At 39.6% G+C, this 24,688-nt stretch overlaps 4 protein-coding genes and 1 long non-coding RNA gene across 7 annotated transcripts; 1 reads left to right on the forward strand and 4 right to left on the reverse strand.

Moving 5' to 3' along the window:
* Positions 1-493: 493 nt before the first annotated feature.
* Positions 494-3,591, reverse strand: LOC142893427 (immunoglobulin kappa light chain-like). Of its 2 annotated transcripts, XM_076033989.1 has the most exons (6): positions 2,253-3,591; positions 1,427-2,098; positions 1,237-1,353; positions 1,108-1,151; positions 868-1,003; positions 494-647 (listed from the first exon to the last, which is right to left on the reverse strand). In XM_076033989.1, the coding sequence occupies exons 1-5, from the start codon at positions 2,314-2,316 to the stop codon at positions 884-886; spliced, it is 1,017 nt and encodes a 338-aa protein (XP_075890104.1). In that variant the 5' UTR covers positions 2,317-3,591; the 3' UTR covers positions 494-647; positions 868-883. The 2 variants fall into 2 exon arrangements, with proteins under 2 accessions (XP_075890104.1, XP_075890105.1); XM_076033990.1 differs by having other exon boundaries at positions 494-1,000; positions 2,253-3,588.
* A 2,839-nt stretch (positions 3,592-6,430) lies between these two features.
* Positions 6,431-8,597, reverse strand: LOC142893448 (uncharacterized). The gene is made up of 5 exons (XM_076034024.1): positions 8,482-8,597; positions 7,686-8,366; positions 6,820-6,927; positions 6,678-6,724; positions 6,431-6,569 (listed from the first exon to the last, which is right to left on the reverse strand). The coding sequence occupies exons 1-5, from the start codon at positions 8,537-8,539 to the stop codon at positions 6,441-6,443; spliced, it is 1,023 nt and encodes a 340-aa protein (XP_075890139.1). The 5' UTR covers positions 8,540-8,597; the 3' UTR covers positions 6,431-6,440.
* Positions 8,598-11,550: 2,953 nt separating this feature from the next.
* Positions 11,551-12,093, forward strand: LOC142893457 (uncharacterized). Its single transcript, XR_012927709.1, has 2 exons — positions 11,551-11,919; positions 12,047-12,093. It is a non-coding gene; the product is annotated as an uncharacterized LOC142893457 (long non-coding RNA).
* A 969-nt stretch (positions 12,094-13,062) lies between these two features.
* LOC142893449 (uncharacterized) lies at positions 13,063-16,536 on the reverse strand. Its single transcript, XM_076034025.1, has 5 exons — positions 14,782-16,536; positions 14,021-14,701; positions 13,818-13,934; positions 13,689-13,732; positions 13,063-13,595 (listed from the first exon to the last, which is right to left on the reverse strand). The coding sequence occupies exons 1-5, from the start codon at positions 14,837-14,839 to the stop codon at positions 13,488-13,490; spliced, it is 1,008 nt and encodes a 335-aa protein (XP_075890140.1). The 5' UTR covers positions 14,840-16,536; the 3' UTR covers positions 13,063-13,487.
* A 5,350-nt stretch (positions 16,537-21,886) lies between these two features.
* LOC142893446 (uncharacterized) lies at positions 21,887-23,768 on the reverse strand. 2 transcript variants are annotated; one of them, XM_076034021.1, is made up of 5 exons: positions 23,552-23,768; positions 22,734-23,432; positions 22,383-22,505; positions 22,247-22,287; positions 21,887-22,107 (listed from the first exon to the last, which is right to left on the reverse strand). In XM_076034021.1, the coding sequence occupies exons 1-5, from the start codon at positions 23,604-23,606 to the stop codon at positions 21,988-21,990; spliced, it is 1,038 nt and encodes a 345-aa protein (XP_075890136.1). In that variant the 5' UTR covers positions 23,607-23,768; the 3' UTR covers positions 21,887-21,987. The 2 variants fall into 2 exon arrangements, with proteins under 2 accessions (XP_075890136.1, XP_075890134.1); XM_076034019.1 differs by having other exon boundaries at positions 22,383-22,508.
* Between the last annotated feature and the right edge of the window lie 920 nt (positions 23,769-24,688).

Here is a 24,688-nt window from a genome sequence, read left to right on the forward strand (position 1 = left end):
TCCTGAGTGCTTGCGTGCTCACTTGTCACACTGACGTTTTCACCACCAGAAATGATGCTCCACTGCAACAAAAGAGAGCCTGTGTGGCCACATGCTCTGGGAACAGATTCTATGGCTTGTATGACTTTAGCATGACTGCTAAAACTTTGCAGCAAAATGTACAGCAAATTGTTGTGGTATATGTAGTTTCCATCTAAAGAAAGTAAAGACCTTTTTTTTTCTTTCTGTCACACAACACATTTTCTGGTTTGAGTTTAGATAAAACAAAGCAAACCAAATAAAACAATATTTTTCCCAATGTTGTCAGTGTGACAAATATATTTAATACTGTAATCTCATCTGTTATGAGATAATTTGAATAAAAATAATTTAGTATGTATATTTTTGTTGTGTGTGTCCCACCATAAAAAAAGATTATAGGAAGATAACTTTTCGACATGTGGTTTAGCAGCTTGGAAAAAATCTGGTGGACAGTAGTCTATATAATGGTTGATGTATCGATAATGTGTACATATTGGAAGATCACTTTAAAAGTTTACTTTTATTTATTTTCGTTTTATTTAACCTTTCTTTAACAAGGAAGGGGTCCCATTGTGTTACAATAACTCTTCTTCCAGGGAGTCCCGGCCAAGACAGACGGCAAAGAGCTGAACGTTAAGCAAAAGACAAGACAAGGCCAAAAAAACTGCTCCACAGATCACATACCACACACACTAGAGCACACCAGTAATTAGCTAAGGTATTACAAGCTAACACAGACAGCTAAAAACAAACAAACTGCACCACAGATGACATACTAAAGACTACTACAGACATCACATCAATAAATAAATTTTTGTCAACATTTACCCATTGCGGAATATTCACCATGCCATTGCTTTCTCTACAGATTCACCAGGTTATACACAAATGCATTCTCCTGATTGCTCCCGTCTTCACTTCTGCTTGGGACATTGACATTTGAAGGCTCATGATAGATGGCACCGGCGTCTTGGAGGCCCTGCTGACAGCATATATGAAAGCAGACGTACACAATGTGAATAACACTGAGAAAAGGAAAATATCTTCCTGTACTTCAAGTGAGATGTCTTCAATGCTTATAATCACCATTGTATTTTCAGGAGACATAGCTGAATGTCCTGCCAGAGACTCTGTTGAACATAAAGTAAGTTTGTTTCAAAAGCCAAATTCAAGGTATATAAGGTATCAGATTCAAAGTGGGACTAGTGGCTGTACCTGAGGGAAAGTTTCTCTTCGTCTTGTACAATGAGAAGGTCAACCACACAATAACCATGGAGGTGAATGTCAAACCCGCAGCCAAAGTATAAACCAGGAATAAAATGTCTCTATTGTCTGTAGATGAGACCAGCACAATTTTAGCACAATGCGAAAATGCTAAAAAATGAGGCTGTACTCATTTACTTACTTTTGATGTATATCCTGGTATTTTCTCCAAACGTTATGTGTCCACATGCAACAACAGCGCAGTAGTAGGTCCCAGCATGAGAAAGATTCCAACTGTCCATAGTCAGATTGAACTCACAAGTTGGTGTCTGTGTTTTGGGTTCCCCCAGACACTGGTCATTGCTGCCTCCCTGGGTGTAAATGAGTCCTGGATGAGATCCTCCAGAGTCTCTGAACCAGTAAACACTGTGTTCTCCACTACAGGTCAAATTTTCCATTGTGCAGTTCAGGGTCTCAGGTTCTCCTGACTGGATGGCCTTGGACTCGTAAACTGAAGTGGAGATGCTGAAAGCTGAACCCTTCACAGTGAGCGTTGTGCCCTCGCAGAACTCAGAGGTACGCATTTTAACTGCTAGACAGTAGTAGGTAGCAGAGTCGGAAATTTTCAAATTTGAAATCTTCAACTGAGGGTTGGACTGTTTTACATCCAGTGAGAACCGTGGATTGTTGAATTCTTCACCGAAGGTGCCTTTATCATTCATCCTGAAGCATTTCGTCACAAGCTGTGGTGACGGTCCCACTCGTTGCTTGTACCAATAATATTCAACTGCAGGGTAGCTGTGACATGAACACGACAATGTGACATCTTCACCAACATTAGCCAGTTGAACATGTAATGTTGACGACTTGATTGCTTCATTAGATGTCAGAAAGATAAAGAAAACAAGAACAGAAGTGAATACAATTGTTATGATGAGGTGCAACAGAAATCAACAAATACATGCTAAAACCAAGCAACTGTTTCCTGAAACACAACTTAAAAGACTCGTAGAACAAAAATACCTTACTGCTATTCTCCACAACCAGAAAGATGAAGCAAAAAGTTCGAAGCACAAAAGTCAGAGGCGTCATCGTTCTTCACAACGATGCAAAGAACCGAATGTGTGTTCGCCTCACACAAAACTGTGAACGACTGGCCAATGAGATGATGCGTACTATTTCTGAATGCGTCGTTCCTCCTATCTTAGCAGTTGGTTTCCCTTGAGAAAACACATTTAAAAATGGCAATGACCTGAAAGGAGCCCTACTTTAAAGTGAGATATCGACACACTGTCTATATGTGAATTTAAATAACGACGTTGATCTCTTCCCTCTGCTGGTTTGAGGCAAGCTGATTTAATCTTAATTCACTCTTTGCTAAAGATAATGTTTACAGTTTAAAAACCACTGTCAGCCACAAGGGTTTTCTAAATATATATTTTCTAACATTCTTCCAAAAACGGCTTACTTAGATGATAGCATCTATAACAAAAACAGGTCTAGGATATATTAAGCACTTTGTTCTGAGGATGGAGCCTACAACCTCCCAGTCTCAGACAGCAAACTCAGTCACTATGCCACTGAGCTTAATGGTAGAGTAGTTGTTTGCAGGTCATATATCAGCTTGCAGTGTGTTACCATACAGAACAAAAACTACATACATGTATTAGGTGGATGTGTTAGGTGTTGTGTTTAACGTCAGCTGCATTCCAAGCTCTTCACCTGCCATTGTTGAGCTTATTGCTTCTTGTAACCAGTGGTTATTTGACTTACTGTTGCCTGTTTGGTCTTCAACCACTCTGATCCTTGTCTTCTCATTTCTCTCATTAACATGGCATTTCTCTCCACTCACTGGTTGTTTTCTATTTTTGGCACCATTCTCTGTAAACCTGAGATGGTTGTACCAGTGTAAATACCACAGCAGTTTGTGAAATACTCAGACCAGCCTGTCTGGATCAACAACCATGTCACGTTGAATCAAAATGGCCTTTCTTACATATTCTGATCCTCACTTGGAACTCTGGCTAAGGATAAGTAATTAACCATGGCACCTAATGAAGTGGCTCATGAGTGTATATGTGACTGGTCATTTTTTTAGTTGATGTCTTTTGCGTGTGAGAGTGCAGACGCTGTTTGTCTGTGCAAAGAAAACCACAGAGTCTGCTGCACCGCCTGCTTTACAAGAAAACAGTGCAGGGCCCAGGTAGATGTACTCAAACCAGGAAGGTGTGTCTTTTTCCATTGCATCTAACTCAAGTCACTGTTTTGCATTTGATCATGAAAATTCTGCATGCATTTAGATCAACGTAATAAACATCAAGATTTGATGATTCTCTTTGATTTACTTTTCATAAGAACCACTTTAATTTTATTTTATAATAATAATAATAATTTTATCTCAAAGCTAATTACACCCTTAAAAGCTGCCAGTTTCTGAAGACTGCTAAAAAACTCAAATCTAAAAATACTGTTATACATAAAAATTAACCTCTGATATAGTGTACCTGATATTCCTTGCCTGCATAAGAGATTAAGATACAGTTAAGAAAAACTCTATCTATCTATCTATCTATCTATCTATCTATCTATCTATGCACACATGCCATTACACATAAACATGTTGCATCTAAATTTACAAAATGGAGATTTGTGAGGACTATAAAAAGTGAAATGCACAATACACACAAGCCAAAAGGTTAAAAAAGTTATTTTCTTTTTATTTGTGAGCCATCAACCAACCAACCAAAGAGAATATGAGGAATTGTACAGTAAATATGTGTGGTATGGAGAACCTTCTTACAGAGTGGACACCGACGGAAAAAAAAGTTCTACCACTTCCCACTGGAATACACACACTCATTCTGGTTGTTGTTCCTCTGTCGTCTTGGTCTGCTGGTGAGGTTCTCACTTAAAGCAGCATAATGGATGTCATCTGGCTCTTGATGGACGTGCTAACAAAATGAGAAAAGGGTAAACATGTAAGATGTTTATTGAATGTTTATTTTTGTCCAAAAGTAAAGGATGTTTGAAAAAGTATTTAAAGCAAAGACTTGGCTTACCTCCGTATTTTCCGTGGGGGAAGTGGCACATTCTGATTCAGAATCTGGTTGTGACACAGTAATCATTGGTGAATATATATCAGTGATTAATATGAGTTAATATTGTAAGTGAATAACAGTACACACACACACACACACACACACACACACATGTATATATATATATATATATATGTATGTATATCCAGTTACCTCTTGACAAGCCTCTTTTGCTGTACATTAAAATAGTCAGGAAAACAACCAAGGAGCTGGTGACTGTCAACATCCCTCCCAGAAGATACACAAGAAAGTTTCCCTTATCTGCAGTGGAAGTTGCAAAAGTCACAGAACTTCTTTAAATCACAAAACCACTTGTGAAAAAAAAAGACACACAAGCCCTCACTTTATAAAGAATTTTTTCTTCCATATAAGCAACATATGAAGGGGAACGAGTAAAATAGATCATAGTTGATTTAAAAAAAACAAAAACAGTTAACACCTTAAATATAATGCAATCAGATCAAGGAAGAAAAACAAAACTTGCCTTCAATGTTCTGCTTGATCCCCTTTCCAAAGAGTATGTGTCCACATGCAGCAACAGCACAGTAGTAGGTCCCAGCTGATGAAAGATTCAGCCTTTTCATGGGCAGGTTGTACACACAGGTGTGTGTTTGTGTGTTGTTTTCCCTCTCACAGTGGTCATTATTTCCCCCCTGGGCGTAAATGAGTCCTGGTTGAGATCCTCCAGAGTCTCTGAACCAGTAAACACTGTGTTCTCTCTCACAGCTCCCAGTGTGAACAGTGCAGCTCAGACTCATGGAGCCATCTGACTGAATGCTTTGAAATGCTGACAGATGAACTGAAGCTGGAGAGCTTTTTGCAGCTCTTCGTCAAGAGACAATGCTGTGTGAAAAATGTAAGGTTACATAGATTGGAGACTATATTCACAGTGAGTTATCCTAATTTAGTCTCAATTATTATGAAACCTGGAGAAAAAAAACAAGGTTTTGTTTTCCTTTGAAACATATTAGAATAAAAACATTTCACAAACATGTATTTGGTCTCAATCAAACTGAGTTCAAGAGTCAAGCACAATCTGAGTAAGAGTCAATATTTTTTCTATCCCTGATGAAAACTTGGTTTGAAAAAAGTTCTAAATTTAGCTGTGTCTTTATTTTAAGTCAAAAGTTGCAGTTGTGTCTTTTGGTTTTTGTTCCGTTTTGTATGTGGGCATGCGGTGAGGATGCATTTCTGCATTTCAGAGAGCCACAATGTCAGCTGCATTGAGCGCGAGATGGTAGGGTTGTGGCCGAGGAGGGGAAGGTAAAGACACAAAGGCATGCTACATGGTCAGGCCTCTGACATGTCTTGTTTGCTTGTGAGAGGATAAAGTACTTGCAAAATAAAAAAAATAAATAAAAATAAAGCAGAACAGCGATAGGAAAGAAAACACTATATTTCAACACTGCATATACCTCTGATCTACACACTTAATATTTTGAATGCAACGGTGCGTTATGTGTAAAAATGCATTATACCATTCAAACAGTGAACAATGAACATCAGACACTTCACACCCTACAACCAATTCACCATAATGGAGACATACTTGTAGAAGTGGCATAATGATGGTAGCATTTTTGGTGTGTTATAGCAACTGTTATCTAGAAATAAGATCACGCCTGTATGTAGCCGAGAAAGGACTCAAATTGGAACTGCTGTAAAATGCATATATGATGAGTGGGAGTAGATGCACTGTTTTGAAAGAAGTAAGACAAACTATCAAAAAGGAAATTCTTCTTTTGTGTTTGTTTGGTTCCTAATGAAGGCACTCTGGTAAGAATTGCTTTACGTTTTTATGAACATAAAATGGTCTTGAAATGCAAAATAACAGAATTCTAAATATGCAAATCAATTAGCTGTTGTCAACTATGGAAAACCAGACATTCATTTATATTGGAAAACAAATATGTGTGTGTGTATAAAATATATATGTAATTATTTTAGATTTCTTTTCTTTTCTGAATAGTTCAATGCAGTTACCATTTTTAGTTTTAGTTCAGTTACGAGTATGTGGATATATTGTTGATAAATGTATTTTATATAATAAAAATACATTAATAAATTTCATTAATTTTACTCCCCTTAAGAAAACTTCAGTGGAAGAGACATTGGAAATTAATTTTGCTTCACACTGGCGTACACACACTCATTCTTGGTGTTGGTGCTGTTTCTTTGCCTTCTTGTTCTGTTGGGCAAGCTAACATTTAAAGCAGCATAATGGATATCATCTGCCTCTTGGTTGCCCTGGTAAAAAATAAAAAACAACAACAAAAAATTAAACTGTGATTGCAAGTAATACATTTAAATCCAGTGAAATTGGTTGTGACTAAACTTATCAAAAAGCAAATTCACCTGTGGGGTTTCTATGGAGGACCTTGTGAGACCTGACTTGTCAGACTCTGATAGTGAAACAGTGAACAGTTTTTATTGCAACGAGTCTGACAGACATGACATCTGTGAGTACTTTAAGCAGTATGTGTTCTGTTTAGGTTACCTTTTGATTGGCGTCTGTTTCTGTACAATAACACAGACTGGAAAACAACCAGGATGGAGGTGCATGCCAGCGCTCCACTCAACAGATACACAAGAAAGACTTCCTTACCTGCAGAAACATGAGTGCAATAAAAAGAAAGAACATAATGTTTAATCTATGACTGTCAGATCATTTGGTAGAATCATAAAGCGGATTGATTTTTCAAAGAGACAGATTTTTTCCCCCTGTATGCGCAGTTCTAAACTCAGATCACAAGGAAAGCACAAATTCTATTCAACATATTTTTCCACTCACTCAACAAAAAAAAGTGGTTATTTTGTGATTGTGGTTCGTCATATGACAGCATATGTTAAGTATTCTGAAGCGCTGTTGTACTCATATGTTTTTGTCTCTGATATTGGATCAGACCCATTGAGTCTAACCAGTCAAAAAATAGCCAGAAAAATCTGTTTTTTCCAACTGAAATGTTCATTAATCATTCTCCACATTCTTTTCAACATATGATTTTGTTGAATTTTTTGTATCACATTTAATAAATTCAAGGGCTTAATTACTAATAAAGGGGCACTATATGTTTCCTTTTTTGTGGTCAGAATTTCAGATGTTCTGCTATGTTAATGAAGCTGATCTGTGTTTTTTTTGGTCATCATGTGTTTTGTCTTCATACTAGGCTGAGGGAATATAAATTACATAATATTAACGCATAAGATGATGTTTGGATTCATTGACTGTTAAACATATACTGAAAAAACAAAAGCAAAAAACAACTTGCACATGCCATCTGTAGCTGAATAGTGCATAACTAGTGCTGTCTTTCCTCTTTCTTTTTAACAGGGCAGAAAGTCAGATGAAAAATTGCAACTTACTCTCAATGTCCAGCTTGTTCACGTTTCCAAACAGTATGTGTCCACATGCGGCAACAGCACAATAGTAGGTCCCAGTATGAGAAAGATTCAGACTTTTCATGGGCAGATTGTACACACAAGTGTGTGTTTGTGTGTTGTTAATCCTCTCACACTGGTCATTGCTGCCTCCCTGGGTGTAAATGAGTCCTGGATGAGATCCACCAGAGTCCCTGAACCAGTAAACACTGTGTTCTTCACCACAGCTCCCAATGTCCACTATACAGTTTGGAGTCACAGAGTTTCCTGATTGGTCAGTAGACAGCGACTGATGAAATAAAAATGAATTCTTCACACTGACAAAAAACAAACTGATTGGTTTCACATCATATGTTGTAAATCTTATACAGTAATAAAAGGCTGAGTCTGAAGAGGACAGCCTAGTGATGTTCAGGTGATTTCTGCCAGTTCCAGTGTCCAAAGTGAAGCGTGGATTGTTCTCAAATCCTTTGTGAAAGGATTCTTTTTTGTCGCTCACCCGCAGAGTCGAGATGAGTTGAGGCTTCTGCCCCAGACATTGCTTGTACCAATACATTGTTGCCACTTTGTCATTGAGGAGGCATTGCAAAGTCACGCTGTCACCCTCGTGAGCTGACACAAATATTTCCCCTTGATGAGACACAGCGTTTTGATAATTTGCCTGAGCTGAAGTCAAAAAAGAGACAAGAATATTTTCATTGATGAGACAAAATCAAAAATTCTGGTCAACAGCACTAGAAAAAGTTTTAGGACAAGTTGGATTAATGAAGGCAAAACTCACCCATCCTCGCCAAGAATACGATTGTGAGAAAGACCACTGGCAGTGGAGATATCATCATGTTGATGTGTGTGGTTGTGTCGACTGTCTGAACCCTCAACCCTCTTCAAAGACAAGCCTTTGTCTGATTGGATGACCTTTTGTGATGCTGAATGCCCTATTTAGGAAACACGCTTGGTCAAGTTCACTGAAGCGTTCACTGAACTGTGATTCCTGGAACCAAGTTGAATGAACTGCACAAGAAAACTGACAGTTCCTAAGTTGTCGAAATTCATTAGTACAATGACAGGTAAGAGGACATTGTGTAATGCATTTGGGCCCTGCTCTAAAGTGTGAGCAGTGTTTGACAAAGTAACCATTGTCTGAAAAAACACATACCATGCCACATGCAACATTCCAGAAAGTGTAGAGCATATTCACAGAAAAGTCATTGAAGTTATTGGGGCCTCATCATTTTTTGGATGATGGAAAGTACTGAATGCATTCTATACCGCAACATTTTACACAAAACTCATACAGTGCAGTGAAATGGATGAGAAGAGAAGTCCATCCCATGTGGAGGTTGTGACAGATGGGTGCTGTCAGTAATTAAAAGAAATATGAATATAAAAGAATATAAATAAAGAATATTGACTGTACCAAATTATTCTAAGAAAGTAACTATAAAAGTTAAATGCATATGGCATAAACACCTATGGTGATACATTCCATGAGACAAGGAAATCAAAAATTAGACAGCAACAGTAACTACTTTCCTGACAATACTGGACTATTTTTACTACTTATTTTGCAATTACATATTTTGTACCTTAGGCTTAACTAACTTTTGTTAGTAAGTTTCAAATTTATTTCATGTACTAGTAAGGTTACAGAAAAACTCTTATCTGTGAAGTTTTGTTGTTACAATTTACCCAGAGGTTGAGAGCGTTTTTTGCACTGATGGAGTTCCTTCACTCTTGACTGGAATCTCACTTAAAATGGTTGAACACCTTTTGATCGGAGCACACCAAGTGTGTGTTGTGGGGGAAATGTGTTTTTGTAGCCACGTTTAAGATGGCAGGAAATGAGAAGGAGAAAGGCAAGGCAGGATGTACCAAAACAAAAACAAAAACAGGAAGTACAACTAACGACCATATGACCTCTCAAATTTGTTGTATATTAGCATAATGATAAATAAAGTTGCTTTAACTTTCTTTACCTTTAGAAACACAGAACGTAGATAGGTAGTAGTAATAATAATAATAATAATAATTAAAGCTGCAAGCAGCGTTTGCGGGGCTGAGCCGCCGTGGCCGCCGCGACCCCCGATGACCCCCGTCCTCTGCCGACGCCCGGCGACATCTGCTGAAAGAAGTCTATGCAAATGATGCAGATTTTTCAACCTGTTTTTTTTTTTTGAAAGATGCTGTCAAATGTAAATTATAGGCCTTGATGAGACAAACACGTAGGTGTTTGAATGACGTCTGTAGCACTTTTGTAAAGGAAACTGCAGGCATTTCTGTGTTGAAAAAGAGGTAGAAGAGGTGTAATCATCATATGCCTGTGTATGCAAATGATGCATATTTTTTACCTGCCTTTTTTTTTAAGTGGCTGTCAAATGTAAAATATAGGCCTTGATGAGACAAACACGTGGATGTTTGAATGACATCTGTAGCAGTTTTGTGAAGGAAACTGCAGCCATTTACAGTATAGTGTGTGTGTGTGTGTGTGTGTGTGTGTGTGTGTGTGTGTGTGTGTGTGTTGAAACAGAGCACCCAACCTGCAGCAGCACAGTTAGCGCCTCCAGCTCCGCTAGCTGCGCTAGCTCCGCTTTTACCACCTTGGACATCTAAGCTTAGAACTCAGCCATTTCGGCATCTACACGAAAGATATTGGTATCATCTTTTAGCTAAGGGCTTCAGCTATCTAACTATATATAGTTATCCGTGAAATGAATGGATGATGAGATGATGAGAGGGATAGAGAGAGAGGAGTAGAGGAGGCAACTGGCAACAATATACAATTGTGTTAAAAGAGAACAAAACAGATCGTAAATATGCATAGCTAATTGTCAGATAGTGCATATATACCCATACAAACATACATGCGAGTTCATACAGTGATGTTAATAATAATAGCGGTGATAATAATAGCAACGTTAATAGTAATAATAATAATAATAATAACAGTAATAATAATAATAATAATAATAATAATAATGATGATAGTAATAATAACGATGATAATAATCTACTCATGGATAAATAAGACAATAAGCTATGCAATAGTGTACAACAGTGTACCCGCGCTTGTGTATATTTGTGTGTGTGTGTGCGTGTGTGCGGGTGTGTGTGTATATTTGCATGTGTGTATACTTGTGTGTGTGTGCATGTTTGCATCTGTGTATACGTGTGTGTGTGTGTGTGTGTGTGTGTGTGTGTGTGTGTGTGTGTGTATGGATGTGGTGGTGTGTGTACCTGAATGTGGGGGTGGGTGTGTTTAAGTACGTCACTGGAAGTAGGCTGCCAATTAGTGCGGTCTCCGAGGTCGCAACCGCCCCACGCCAGCGACGAGCCGGGGGGGGGGCCCCGGACACGGCATACCCGCCGCAAAGCCGGCCAGGAAGAGGCCCGGAGCAGCAGGCCCCCGGGCCGGAGGGCACCCACCCCACGAGGAGCCAGGGCAGGATGACAGGGAGGCAGATACCCCAAGGAGAAGGGACACCACCCAGGGCGGACAGGCAGCAGAGCCCGGCCCCCGGACGGGGGCCCCAGGGCAAGCGAGACCAGACTCATCCCCATGACAGGACCCAGCCCCTTCACCCACCGGGAGGATCGGTACCCAAGGCATGCCCGGGCACCCAGAGGCCCCCCCCCTACGGACCCAGTATGGCGCATCAACCGGCCCCCTCCACCCCCCACCACCCCCAGCCACCCCCACCGCCCCGGGACCCCCCGGCGCCAGGGGACAGCCCCCCCCCGGCCCCCGGGGCCACAGCCGCACCCCCGCCCCCAACGCCGGCAAAGCGGGCCCCCGAGCGAGAGTCCCCCCTGGTTCCCCCTGTGCCCTGTAAAAGAAGAAGATAAACATGCATCAACTTTAAAGGGCTATAAAATGAAAACGGTGCAACGCATCCGGACCATTCTTTTTACGTTGACCTTCGGACAGTCTGGTCTGTGTAATACAAAAGGTTTGAACCTTGCAGCATTCACGGTTGTTGAGTTCTGTGAATGTGGATTATTTCAAACAAGTGAAAGTAGCTAACTTCCGATTTGTCAGGGGACAAAGGTCAGGGTGTCAGAATGTAGGTCTCTATCCAAGGAACGCGTGGGTTTTCGTCCCATGTCGTTTCGACCTTCCTAGAGGAGGCTAGGGGCATTTTAATTTTTGCAACGGGATTTTTCGCGATTTTTGGTCAATTTTCAATGTGCGTCGACTTTGGAGGGCCGTTGTACGAAAACTGTTTGAAAATGTCACATTTTTGTTGATAATTGTTTGGATTGAAGGTCCAGTCTATGTCATACTGAATTTTCAAGCCCGTCGGACTTGCGCTTTCTGAGCCTTGTGTTTTCACTCTGTTCCAAACAAGTGATGATAGCTCACTTCCGGTTTGTCTGGGGTCAAAGGTCAGCATATGAGCAAATAGCACCCGATTGCCCGCACGCGTGGGTGTTGGCCCCATGTCTCTACGACCTTCCTAGAAGGAAATAGGTTTGAAAAAAGGGCAAAAACAGGCAAACACACACAAATCAGAAAACATAAACACGTTTTTAAAGAAAACCAATGCATTTTCTGACAGAAAAGTTAGTTTTTGGGAAAGGCCTAAAATTTCTGTTTTTCCATTTTTAATTTTCAATTTTGTACTTTTTTCAGTCTGTGGTCCAGAAATAGTAAATTATCATGCAGGAGGACACGCAGCGACCTTGTACCTCAATTAACTTCAGTGTGGTGTTGGTGCGATAACGTTTCATCTGCGCTTTGAACTCGAGTTTTATCCATTTTAAAGGAAACAAAAGGCTAATGCTTAAATACAGCTGCATGTTTGGAGGCAAAATTGCCATAATATTCCAGGTAGTTAACACTTTCATTGTTATTTGCTTGGAAAACAGGCTAAGACCAAAGGATGTAAGGCTATGCGTAGCAAAAGGCTTGTCGACTCGGAATGGCTTCTCGATGTAAGATCTTTGAAATTTAAAAGCAGGGGGCGCTATGCTGTTTCTGACCAACACATTGAACACACACATGAAGGAGGCCTTTGACTGTATTGTGTGCAAAGGTCTGTAACATACTTTGTTGTTTAAACTATATTAAAGTCTGCATTTAAGTAGGATCAAATTGAATGGCAAGTGAGTCAAGTTGTTTCGAGTTGTTTTTGTTTTCTGATTTGCGTTTCAAAATTAAAAATGGAATGAATGGTCGATACATGGACGGCAATATGGATGCAAAAACCTTTTACAAGGGTTAACATCCAAATTGGGTGATTATGTATTCATCCTGATTTGAACTTCTGCTTCTAATAATTCCTCTTCCCATAATCACAAACTGGTGGATAAATAGTATACTCACAGCTTCAAAACAGTAGACTCAAAAATTCACAGACAAGACAGATATTCCATATTTCTTTATTCGATTAAAGACAAAAAGAAAGAGAAACAAAATTTCAAATGCAATAGGCAGGACCACTCTCAAAAAACAAAAACTAAATCCAAAAAAGAACAACTTCAAGAAGGACAAAGTACCTTAATCTGTAAACAGTAAAACTGAATTACTGCAAAAAGTGGTAGAAGGGGAACAAAGACTTGTTCATTACATTTTGGTGTACATTAACATTTGAGATAAAAGATAAAGAAAAAAATCTGATTTACTTTATAAACTAATACGCAAATAACAATTTATACTCTACATCAAAAATCAGACAATCCAAAGAACAGTTGTGATACTTGAGGATTGAGCGGAGGCAACTGGACTAGTTTTCGTATCTTAAAGATGTTTTGCCTCTCATGCTAAAGGCTTCTTCAGACGTGACAGTTCTACAGCTTCACACGATGGAACACACACTGACTCCAAGTAGGATCTTTTTGTGTCTGTGATATGAGACTTGAATTAGCATAATAGAGGTTGTGTTTAGCCAGGTGACCCTGTTAGAGACAACATGGAAGCACTTTATGTCAAAATAAAGTTAGAATTACTGACCGAAACAACACACAACAAACTCAAAGGTTTCTCCTCACCTCCGTGTTGGCTGCAGATGGAGTTGAACGCCTGGCTTGAGACTCTAGTTGTGAAACAGTGAAAGGATTTGAATCAAACCTCTTGCTGGCAGTGAATAGTAGCCATGGCAGACAAACAGTACTAAATACCTGAAGACTGGCAGGTGTTTCCTCTGCTCAACATGCAAAGTGAGAAAGCCAGTAAAACTGCCAGGATGGTGCTGAACACTGAAGCTCCCCTCCAGAAATACACCAAGTTCACCTCCTCTGCACAGAGCCACACTTACAGTTATTATTTCATTTTAATTGGAAATGTAAAGGTTCTGCAATACACAAGTAAAAGAGTGACTTACCTTCAATGTCCAGCTTGTTCACGTTTCCAAACAGTATGTGTCCACATGCGGCAACAGCACAATAGTAGGTCCCAGTATGAGAAAGATTCAGACTTTTCATGGGCAGATTGTACACACAAGTGTGTGTTTGTGTGTTGTTAATCCTCTCACACTGGTCATTGCTGCCTCCCTGGGTGTAAATGAGTCCTGGATGAGATCCACCAGAGTCCCTGAACCAGTAAACACTGTGTTCTTCACCACAGCTCCCAATGTCCACTATACAGTTTGGAGTCACAGAGTTTCCTGATTGGTCAGTAGACAGCGACTGATGAAATAAAAATGAATTCTTCACACTGACAAAAAACAAACTGATTGGTTTCACATCATATGATGTAAATCTTATACAGTAATAAAAGGCTGAGTCTGAAGAGGACAGCCTAGTGATGTTCAGGTGATTTCTGCCAGTTCCAGTGTCCAAAGTGAAGCGTGGATTGTTCTCAAATCCTTTGTAAAAGGATTGTTTTTTGTCGCTCACCCGCAGAGTCGAGATGAGTTGAGGCTTCTGCCCCAGACGTTGCTTGTACCAATACATTGTTGCCACTTTGTCATTGAGGAGGCATTGCAAAGTCACGCTGTCACCCTCGTGAGCTGACACAAATATTTCCCCTTGATGAGACACAGCGTTTTGATAATTTGCCTGAGCTGAAGTCAAAAGAGAGACAAAATCAAAAATTCTGGTCAACAGCACTAGAAAAAGTTGGATTAATGAAGGCAAAACTCACCCATTCTCGCCAAGAATACGAGTGTGAGAAAGATCGCTGGCAGTGGAGATATCATCATGTTGATGTGTGTGGTTGTGTCGACTGTCTGCACATATTGATGCTGTCAACCCTCTTCAAAGACAAGCCTTTGTCTGATTGGATGACTTTTTGTGATGCGGAACTCCCTAATTAGGAAACTTCACTGAACTGTGATTCCTGGAACCAAGTTGAATGAACTGCACAAGAAAACTGACAGTTCCTAAGTTGTCAAAATTCATTAGTACAATGACAGGTAAGAGGACATTGTATAAAGCATTTGGGCCCTGCTCTAAAGTATGAGCGGTGTTCGACAAAGTAACCATTGTGTGAAAAAACAGAAAGTGTAGAGCATATTCACAGAAAATTCATTGAAGTTATTGGCGCCTGATGATTTTTTGGATGCTTGAAAGTATTGAATGCATTCTAAACCTCAACATTTTACAAGTTATGTAACATTGGCAGACAGATGCACCGAAAACACACTTTACATAAAACTCATACACTGCTGTCAGGGTTTTCGGTCGGTCTTTTATTTCAGTAGTTATGTTGTCCACCTTAATCACGGAATTTCCTCAGGCTACGTAAGGATTCAAACACCTCTTCTATTTGTCAGAACTTTGCTCCCCATGTGCAGACTTCCCCCTTCCTTGTGACTCCTTGATTCCGGTGTTTTTCGAGTACCTACATTACCTTTTGGTTCTCTATTTGTTGCTTTGTCACTTTGTTAATTAAACTTTGTTTATTGCTTTTTTCGAGCATACTGTGTCTGCTTCTGGGTCGCAACTCTGTTCCTCACGTAACAACTGCAGTGAAATGGATGAACAGAAGTCCATCCCATGCGGAGGTTGTGACAGATGGGTGCTGTAAATAATTAGAATATAAACAAAGAATATTGACTGAACCAAACAAAAAACAACTACTTATGCCTATCGTGATGCATTCCATGAGACAAGGAAATCACTTAAAATGAACTTATCAAAGACAGCAACAGTAACTACATTCCTGACAATACTGGACTATTTTCACTACTTATTTTGCAATTACATATTTTGTAACTTAGACTTAACTAAGTTACAAAATAGTAAATTTCAAATTTATTTCATGTACTAGTAAGGTTACAGAAGCACTTTTATTTGTGAAGTTTTACCCAATTTACCCAGAGGTTGAGGTTTTTTTTTTTTGCACTGATTGAGTTCCTTCACTCTTGCCTGGAATCTCACTTAAAATGGTTGAACACTGTTTGATCAGAGCACACCAAGTGTGTGTTGTGGGGAAAATGCGTTATTGTAGCCACGTTTAAGAAGGCAGGAAATGAGAAGGACAAAGGCAAGGCAGGCTGTACCAAAACAAAAACAGGAAGTACAACTAACGACCATATGACCTCTCAAATTTGTTGTATATTACCATAATGATAAATAAAGCTGCTTTAACTTGCATGCTTTACCTTTAGAAAGACAGCATAGAGGGAATAAAATAGAGAACTAAACAAAACTGGAGCTTGAAGTCCTGCTTGATTCAAATAAAAGGATGACATGTTTTCAGGACAGTAACACTTTCATTACTGATGCGAACTTGACAGTAGACTCGTGTAGATGAGAGAAAATGTACTAAATGTATCATGCTTCAAAACAGGAATGTTATGGTCATAAATAACTTGACTCAAACCACTAGCTAACAAGTTATATAAAAACAGTGTGAACAAATAGAACATGAAAAATGAAGACCATTTAGTAGTAATGCCCAGGATAGTTATAGTTAATAAATAATGAAGATAGTAAATGCCTATTGTAATTATTGTTCAAACACTTTGACTACATATAACTTACGCTCAAACGGAAGGTTGTTCCTCTCCCCAAACAGTATGTGTCCACATGCGACAACAGCACAGTAGTAGGTCCCAGCATGAGAAAGATTCAGCCTCTCCATGGGCAGATTATACACACAGGTGTGTGTTTGTGTGTTGTTTTTCTTCTTACACTGCTCATTCCTGCCTCCCTGGGTGTAAATGAGCCCTGGTTGAGATCCTTCAGAGTCTCTGACCCAGTAAACATTGTGTTCTTCACCACAGCTCCCACTGTCCACCGTGCAGGTCAGAGTTACAGAGTCCTCTGGTTGGTCAGTCTGTTGGATCAGATTAATTTCCTCGTGTCGTGCTGCTGATCCGCGTGTTCGTTGAATGAAGTCTCAGAGGAAGAATGCCAATTTAAATATATCTTTAGTAAATAAACAATTCAGGATACCAATATACAGAGCTCTGTGCCGAGTTCAAAATCCTAGCAACACCAAAGTATTGTCAGGGCATGAAGTCTGACTCCTATCTGTCCCTTGACCCAGTCCTTTTATACAAAAAATAAAACATGCAGATGCTCCCAGATGTTTTCCTCCTCTGACTGGCTGCCTGGTCTCCAGACCCCAACCTCATTGGATGTTGGGGCAGCCTTTGATCCAAGTCTCTGATTACTGAGGTCACAGGCTCCTCTCCCCCTTGCCTCCGATGGATCATGAGTTCTTCCCCCCTGTAAATGACCGGGTTATATAGTTTTATGGTGGTCGCAAAGTCCCCCAGGGTCACCCTCTGGTCACCCAGGATCACCAGTTGATGAGGAATGTGCTTCCCTGTTCTTCTTGAGCCTCCTGCAACAATGCCTTTGATCTAAACTGTTTATATTAATAATCATATTATTACAAACACACATCTAAAGTAATTATATTATTCAACACAAATATCTAAACTAAATATATGATTCAACACAAATATCTAAACTAAATATATGATTCAACACAAACATCTAAACTAAATATATGATTCCAACAAGTCCCAAAAGCCGACTGATACTTTGATAGTGGAAAACTGAAACCTGAATCCTTCACACTGACAAAAACAAACCTGGAAACTTCCATTGTAGCTGATGCCCAATTGAGACAGTCGTAAAAGGCTGAGTCTGACGTGGTCAGGTTGGAGATCATCAGGTGATATTTACCACTTCCAGTCTCCAGTCTGAAGCGTGAATTGTTCCTGAATTCCCCACGAAAAGGGTCATTGTGGTCAAAGCCAAACAGAGAAGAGATGACTGTGGTTGTATTTCCAAGACTTTGCTTGTACCAATTAATTGCTGATGAAGCTCTGTAGAAGCATTGCAAAGTCACGCTTTCTCCCACATTAGCAGATACAAATACTTCAGCTTGACTTGACAGCAAGAATTGATTGTTTGCCTGAGCTTATATAAAAAAGAGAGAAGAATGACTTCATTAATGTGATAAAAAAAAACATTATGATCTTTTCATCTATCCACATAACGTTTAGAAGTTATGTAGAACAAGTCACAACTCACCCAATATTCCCAAGAATCCAAGTTTGAGAAAGAACGCTGCCAGTGGAGCTCTCATCGTGTTCATGTTGCCACGTCGACTGACTGAACATCTTGATGCTGTCAACCCTCTTCAAAGACAAGACTTTGTCTGATTGGATGAGCTACTATGATGCTGAATTCCTTATATAGAAAATATGTTGTGTTAAGTTCACTGTCATTTGATTCCTCGAATGAAGCTGAGAAAAAACTGTGAACAATGTAGTGTTCGCCACTTTTCAATAGCATAAACCTATATATAGGTTTACATGTTGCAAATACATATTCAATACTAGTAACCCGAAGAAATAAAATATGGGGACAGCTATTCTGCAATATGTTAAGGCAGTTGTGTCAATACAATATGATGAAAATGCTGCAACAACATTATTAATAAAATAAAATAAATAAAATTATAACATATTATCAATATCGGCATTGTATGCAGTAGCATGCCAGCATATAACTTTCACACACAGCAAACATTTGTTTTCAGCAACAGTCTCTTGACAGATGAAACAAAAACTGTATTTTCAATTTTGTCCTTTATTGTCAAGATTTCTCATGTTTGCTGTGGCAGTGTCCACTCATATCTGCTGGTGGTGTCTGCCATCGTCAGATTGTTTAAAAAATGTTAGTTCAGCTTCCGTGGTTCCTCCCTGATAGCCGATAATGCATATCTACGAACCACGAACTGTGACAGTTCTTCCATCATGAGCTGAACAGAGAAAATGCAAAATGAACTTGTGCGATTAACTAAAATCGAGTGGTGGGCCGCAAAAAACATACCTTTTGGAGACACGCCATAGGCCAGTTGAAAGGGCCACATTTGACTCACGGGCCGTAGTATGGACACCCCTGTGTAGGGCTCACTGCACTTCCACAGTTACAGTCGGCCTTTCGAGTGCAACCATAATGCTGATACGGCCCTCAATGAAAATAAGTTTGACACCAAAGCTCTCGCCTATTGAAAGCATTTTAAACTTGTACTTCACCTTGGCAGGCAGATGTACCTAAACAGTAAGGACATATGGACTCCTCTGGCATAAGCAATGTTCTTCATTTTATGCACTACTCGCCTCTGTCTTGATGTTGTTGATGTGGCACACATTACACTCTTTTCTTAGAGATAGAAAGAAACTTCCTCAGCACTTCTCTCTGAAGTTTCTGCGGTCAAAAAGGAAATGGGTTTCAGAGATAAAAAGCAACTTATCATTCACCCAAAAAGAAGAAATAAACGTGGATAAACACAAGTCGACAGTACTAGCAATAGTGTAAGATTGGGTATCATGTTTTATAACCTCTGAATACTCCAACCCAGGAATCACGGCTATCCTTCTATGTTAAGATGTTAACCAAGTGATTTGTTAATTTATGTCTGCCATCCCTGAACAAAGACTGATGTCAGATCTCTAACAGTAGAGATTAATTTCTTAAAGGGTCTATATTCTTAATTAGTGGTTAATTATTTATTTCCAACCAATACCTGAAAGTGAAATTATCTAAAATAGTAGTCAGATAAATAATAATAATTTATTTTACTTTGAAATCCTCATCTTAACACAGGAAAGACAGAATACATGTTATAAAGTTTTGTTGTTGTTGTTGTTTTTTTTTTTAGCAGTGTTTGTGCAGTGCATAACTACGGTGGCCGAGAGGTGCAAAACAGTACTACAAAATGTGAAGCACTTTTACAAAGTTTGAAACAAATTTACATTTCAGAAAACATTTTAACAATACAAAAAACACTTTTACAAAGTTTGAAACTCTTTACAAACTTTGGAAAAGTGTTTTGAAAGTGAAAGTGAAATTATTTAAAATAGTAGTCAGATAAATAATAATAATTTATTTTACTTTGAAATCCTCGTCTTAACACAGGATAGACAGAATACATACACTATATTACCAAAAGTATTTGCTCACCTGCCTTGACTCACATATGAACTTAAGTGCCATCCCATTCCTAACCTGTAGGGTTCAATATGATGTCAGTCCACCTTTTGCTGCTATTACAGCTTCAACTCTTCTGGGAAGGCTGTCCACAAGGTTGAGGAGTGCGTTTATGGGAATGTTTGACCATTCTTTCAAAAGCGCATTGGTGAGGTCACACACTGATGTTGGTGGAGAAGGCCTGGCTCTCAGTCTCCGCTCTAATTCATCCCAAAGGTGTTCTATCTGGTTCAGGTCAGAACTCTGTGCAGGCCAGTCAAGTTCATCCACACCAGACTCAGTCATCCATGTCTTTATGGACCTTGCTTTGTGCACTGGTGCACAGTCATGTTGGAAGAGGAAGGGGCCCGCTCCAAACTGTTCCCACAAGGGCGGCAGCATGGAATTGTCCAAAATGTTTTGGTATCCTGAAGCATTCAAAGTTCCTTTCACTGGAACTAAGGGGCCAAGCCCGACTCCTGAAAAACAACCCCACACCATAATTCCTCCTCCACCAAATTTCACACTTGGCACAATGCAGTCCGAAATGTACCGTTCTCCTGGCAACCTCCAAACCCAGACTCGTCCATCAGATTGCCAGATGGAAAAGCGTGATTCATCACTCCAGAGAACGCGTCTCCGCTGCTCTAGAGTCCAGTGGCGGCGTGCTTTACACCACTGCATCCGGTGCTTTGCATTGCACTTTGTGATGTATGGCTGGATGCAGCTGCTCTGCCATGGAAACCCATTCCGTGAAGCTCTCTGCGAACTGTACTTGGGCTGATCTGAAGGCCACATGAAGTTTGGAGCTCTGCAGCAATTGACTGTGCAGAAAGTCGACGACCTCTTTGCACTATGCACCTGAGCATCCGCTGACCCCTCTCCCTCAGTTTACGTGACCTACCACTTCGTGGCTGAGTTGCTGTTGTTCCCAAACTCTTCCATTTTCTTATAATAAGATGACAGTTGACTGTGGAATATTTAGGAGCGAGGAAATTTCACGACTGGATTTGTTGCACAGGTGGCATCCTATGACTGTTCCACGCTGGAAGTCACTGAGCTCCTGAGAGCGACCCATTCTTTCACAAATATTTGTCAAAACAGTCTGCATGCCTAGGTGCTTGATTTTATACACATGTGGCCAGGCCAAGTGATTAGGACACCTAATTCTGATCATTTGGATGGGTGAGCAAACACTTTTGGTAATATAGTGTATTATAAAGTTTTCCTCTATTTTTTTTTTTTTTTTTAGCAGTGTTTGTGCAGTGCATAACCACACTTCAGCTCAGCGTATAGTTATAATTGCGAAACCATTGATGGTGGTGGTGGTGATTGGCTTAGCAGCACATACATCATCAGAAATGGGTTGCCATTTCACAGTTATATAAATGCATCAGAAATATTTCAATGCAAATGGAAATTGTTTAATTGGACTGAAACAATGTGGATTTGTGTTGAAACTGGTTTTGAGGAGGTCAGGTTCTTGTAAATATCTGGGTTTATCTGAATATGAAACGTCATCAGCAACAATTTTCTCAGACTAACGATTGATTAACTAACTTTGCTATGGCAGAAGTTGTATTTAAAATGCAAAAATTAAAGTGTACAAGTTTACATATATTTGAAATGATACATGTCGGTGTTGACAGCTGGGTTAGGCCCCAGCAGACCAAGGTCACTCTGAGCTGACGAAATGGATGCATGGATGGAATGTCCGTGTGACGGACGACAGAAACAGATTACGGTGTATTTACAAACATGAGGCCATGTTTTATTCACTACCATTTCAAAATAAGAATTGAACGCAATGATGACCATGAAACACACATGCATTTTATTGGCAAAATTGGTCTTCATTTCTTCAAAGAACCAACACACAATGGAACAAATGTATTGTAGTAGTAGAAACATTCTACTCCCGCACGCTGGCGTACACACTGTCGTTTCCACTTTCAACTCGGAGTCTTCTTGAGCTTTTTACCTTTTGTTCCCTGACAGCAGCATAATGGAGATCATCGCCAATTTGCTGGTTCTGGAAACAAAAAAAACTCAATTTTTATTCACTATAACTAAATTGCACTTTTAGTAAACTGGGAAATAATAGTTTAATGCAGATTGTGTCAGATAATAAACTTTAAACAGTTATTGATCACTATGTCAATAATACTCACAGCTTCAGGTGTGATGTCAGATGCTGAGACAATTTGGGAATCTGTTTCAAAATGTAGGCAAAATAGTAATTTACAGACCAATACAAACATATTATTCAGATTGTTAAAACAAATGAAGAAATACATCAACTATTACCTTTACAATGACACTTCTTTCTTTTGTATATCTTTAATACTGAGTAAGCCAGCACAACAAGAAGGATGGTGGTGAACGTCAAAGCTCCAATCAAAACGTACACAATGGAGTCAGACTTGTCATCTGCTGAAAGGATGGTACAAGACGATATTACAACGTGCAAAGCAGAGCAGAGTATTGAATTTTATCAAGGAACAATATCTCCATGAAAAACTTTCAGACACAGTGGGCAGACAAGTTTAGGGTGATGTTGTGACACAACAGGGATTGTTCGGGTTTATTGACAAAAGCAATTTTTTTTTTTCAATTCCAAAGCAAAGTGTTTCGCAGGCAGCAATTGTCAGTACTCACCTTTAATATCTACTCGGGTCCCATTTCCAAACAGTATGTGTCCACATGAGGCAATAGCGCAGTAGTAGGTCCCAGTATGAGAAACACTCAGACTCTTCATGGGCAGGTTGTACTCACAGGTTTGTGTTTGTCTGTCATTTTTCCTCCCACACTGGTCATTGCTGCCTCCCTGGGTGTAAATGAGTCCTGGCTGAGATCCTCCAGAGTCTCTGAACCAATACACACTGTGTTCTCCAAGACAGTCCCCAGTGTGAACCGTACAGTTGAGAGTCACAGAGTCCCCTGACTGAACGGTCTGAGATGGTGACTGGGAGACTGAAGCTTGGACGTTTGTTCCTGAATCCTTCACACTGACAAAGGTGCCATGTTTAAACGTTAACATGTATACGTAGCCACTACAACAGTAGTATGTAGCTGAGTCTGAAATCTCCAAATTCTTGATTATCAGGTGATGTTTATTGAGTCCGGTGTCCAGTTTGAAGCGTCCTTCCTTCTCAAAATCTTGATGGAAAGTGCCATTTTCATTTTGCTCATAAAATGTTGAGATGAGCCTTGGTTCCTGTCCAAGGGATTGCTTGTACCAGTAAAACAATGTTGAAATGTCATGTTCAAGGAGACATTGTATTGTCACTGTGCCACCAACACTGGCAGAAATAAAATGAATCTCTTGACGTGGAGACGCAGGAGTCTGACAAATGGCTGTCGTAGTTGATTATCAAGAAAAAAGACAGAAGAAAAGGAAAAAGTACAGTAGTTCACAATAGTTCAAAGATCTCAACAATGACAGACTCTGGTGTATCTCTTAGGTCTAAACTTACCTAAACTCCACAGACAGACACATGTCAGGTACAAAGCAACCTTGAGGAACTTCATCGTGATCGCAGTGTCTTATGTGAATAAAGAGAAGGTCAATTTGTTCTCCTCTCTGAGAGGGGAGGCTTCAGTGATTGGCTGAAACAAAGTGACACTCAAAATACTATTTTTGGAAACGCTGAGCATTTTTTGACTGGCCAAAATTTTGTCTGGATGCTTTTTCTTTTTAAATGAAGCATCCAACAGCTTCTGATTGTTTTTGCTGCGAACAGCTAATGGCAGTATTTCATTTCAACTGAAGTATTTATATTCTGACTAGAAGAAACATCATCATATTACAACAGCAGTTCAGGTGTCTTTTCGCTGGCTACGTGTCATTTTCAGGATGTAGTTTAAGATTTTATTTTTGTCATTTAAAAATAACATTGACTTTCACTACAAAACGGAATACACCCCTTCATAATCGAGTGGACGTTGATGCTCCAGTCTTACTCAGCACTGCATGGTGTAGACGCAACAGCCAAGGTGGCTGAGCCTTCGCTGTGGCTGCTCCAAACAGTGGGATATTATACCAGATAATAGTAGAACAACCTGGTTCAAGGAGGATTTCTTCATCAAAACTCACCTCTTTCCAGTGGATGTTAAATAGCACATTTTAAATGTGCAGTATAAATAAAGAGTAAATTTTACTTGTCTTCTCATTTTTATCAAATATATCTGATCATCCATTTTGTCAATACCATACAAAGATTGTGAGTATTTGTCTATTGCTATATCTAATTCACCTACTGAATTAAGGTTATAGATTTTCTAAATGCTCTGCGATTGCAAGGCATGGGGGAGGAGTGTTTGAGGGATGGGGGGTGTAGTTTTGATTTCCTGTTCAAACCCACAAAGACAACAGCAGAGGACCAAGACATGAACAAGGGTGCTGAGAAGTGAACTTTGACTGTTAACCACCACGACAGAGCTAAAACACAACAAAAATAAATGTAGACAATGTAAAATAACCTTTAAAATATATATCTCAAGACAGTCACTTGACAGTATGATGTTTAATAGAGTAGTTGACATTTTATTTGATCAAAACAGGCCAAGTGTTGAAGTGAAACCAGCTAGAGAAGACTAGAGAAGAGGACTAT

The sequence above is a fragment of the Nelusetta ayraudi genome, unplaced genomic scaffold (assembly GCF_046127955.1).
Source record: "Nelusetta ayraudi isolate G7.1 ecotype Tasmania unplaced genomic scaffold, CSIRO-AGI_Nayr_v1 ptg000042l, whole genome shotgun sequence".
Taxonomy (NCBI): domain Eukaryota; kingdom Metazoa; phylum Chordata; class Actinopteri; order Tetraodontiformes; family Monacanthidae; genus Nelusetta; species Nelusetta ayraudi.

Bases quoted from the DNA above. Each gene is read 5' to 3' on its own strand.
- LOC142893446 (XM_076034019.1), bottom strand. From the start codon at position 23,606: ATGAAGTTCCTCAAGGTTGCTTTGTACCTGACATGTGTCTGTCTGTGG. The intron at 23,433-23,551 runs GTAAGTTTAGAC...CAACTACGACAG, and splicing joins TGTCTGTCTGTGGAGTTTAG to CCATTTGTCAGACTCCTGCG. The intron at 22,108-22,246 runs GTGAGTATTATT...TTTTGTTTCCAG, and splicing joins CTGACATCACACCTGAAGCT to AACCAGCAAATTGGCGATGA.
- LOC142893449 (XM_076034025.1), bottom strand. From the start codon at position 14,839: ATGATGATATCTCCACTGCCAGCGATCTTTCTCACACTCGTATTCTTG. The intron at 13,935-14,020 runs GTAAGTCACTCT...GGCTCTGTGCAG, and splicing joins GAACAAGCTGGACATTGAAG to AGGAGGTGAACTTGGTGTAT. The intron at 13,596-13,688 runs GTGAGGAGAAAC...TGTCTCTAACAG, and splicing joins CATCTGCAGCCAACACGGAG to GGTCACCTGGCTAAACACAA.
- LOC142893448 (XM_076034024.1), bottom strand. From the start codon at position 8,539: ATGATGATATCTCCACTGCCAGTGGTCTTTCTCACAATCGTATTCTTG. The intron at 8,367-8,481 runs GTGAGTTTTGCC...TTTTGACTTCAG, and splicing joins CGTATTCTTGGCGAGGATGG to CTCAGGCAAATTATCAAAAC. The intron at 6,570-6,677 runs GTGAATTTGCTT...ATTTTTTACCAG, and splicing joins CCTCCATAGAAACCCCACAG to GGCAACCAAGAGGCAGATGA.
- LOC142893427 (XM_076033989.1), bottom strand. From the start codon at position 2,316: ATGACGCCTCTGACTTTTGTGCTTCGAACTTTTTGCTTCATCTTTCTG. The intron at 1,152-1,236 runs GTACAGCCACTA...TATGTTCAACAG, and splicing joins GAAGAGAAACTTTCCCTCAG to AGTCTCTGGCAGGACATTCA. The intron at 1,004-1,107 runs GTGATTATAAGC...ATATGCTGTCAG, and splicing joins TGTCTCCTGAAAATACAATG to CAGGGCCTCCAAGACGCCGG.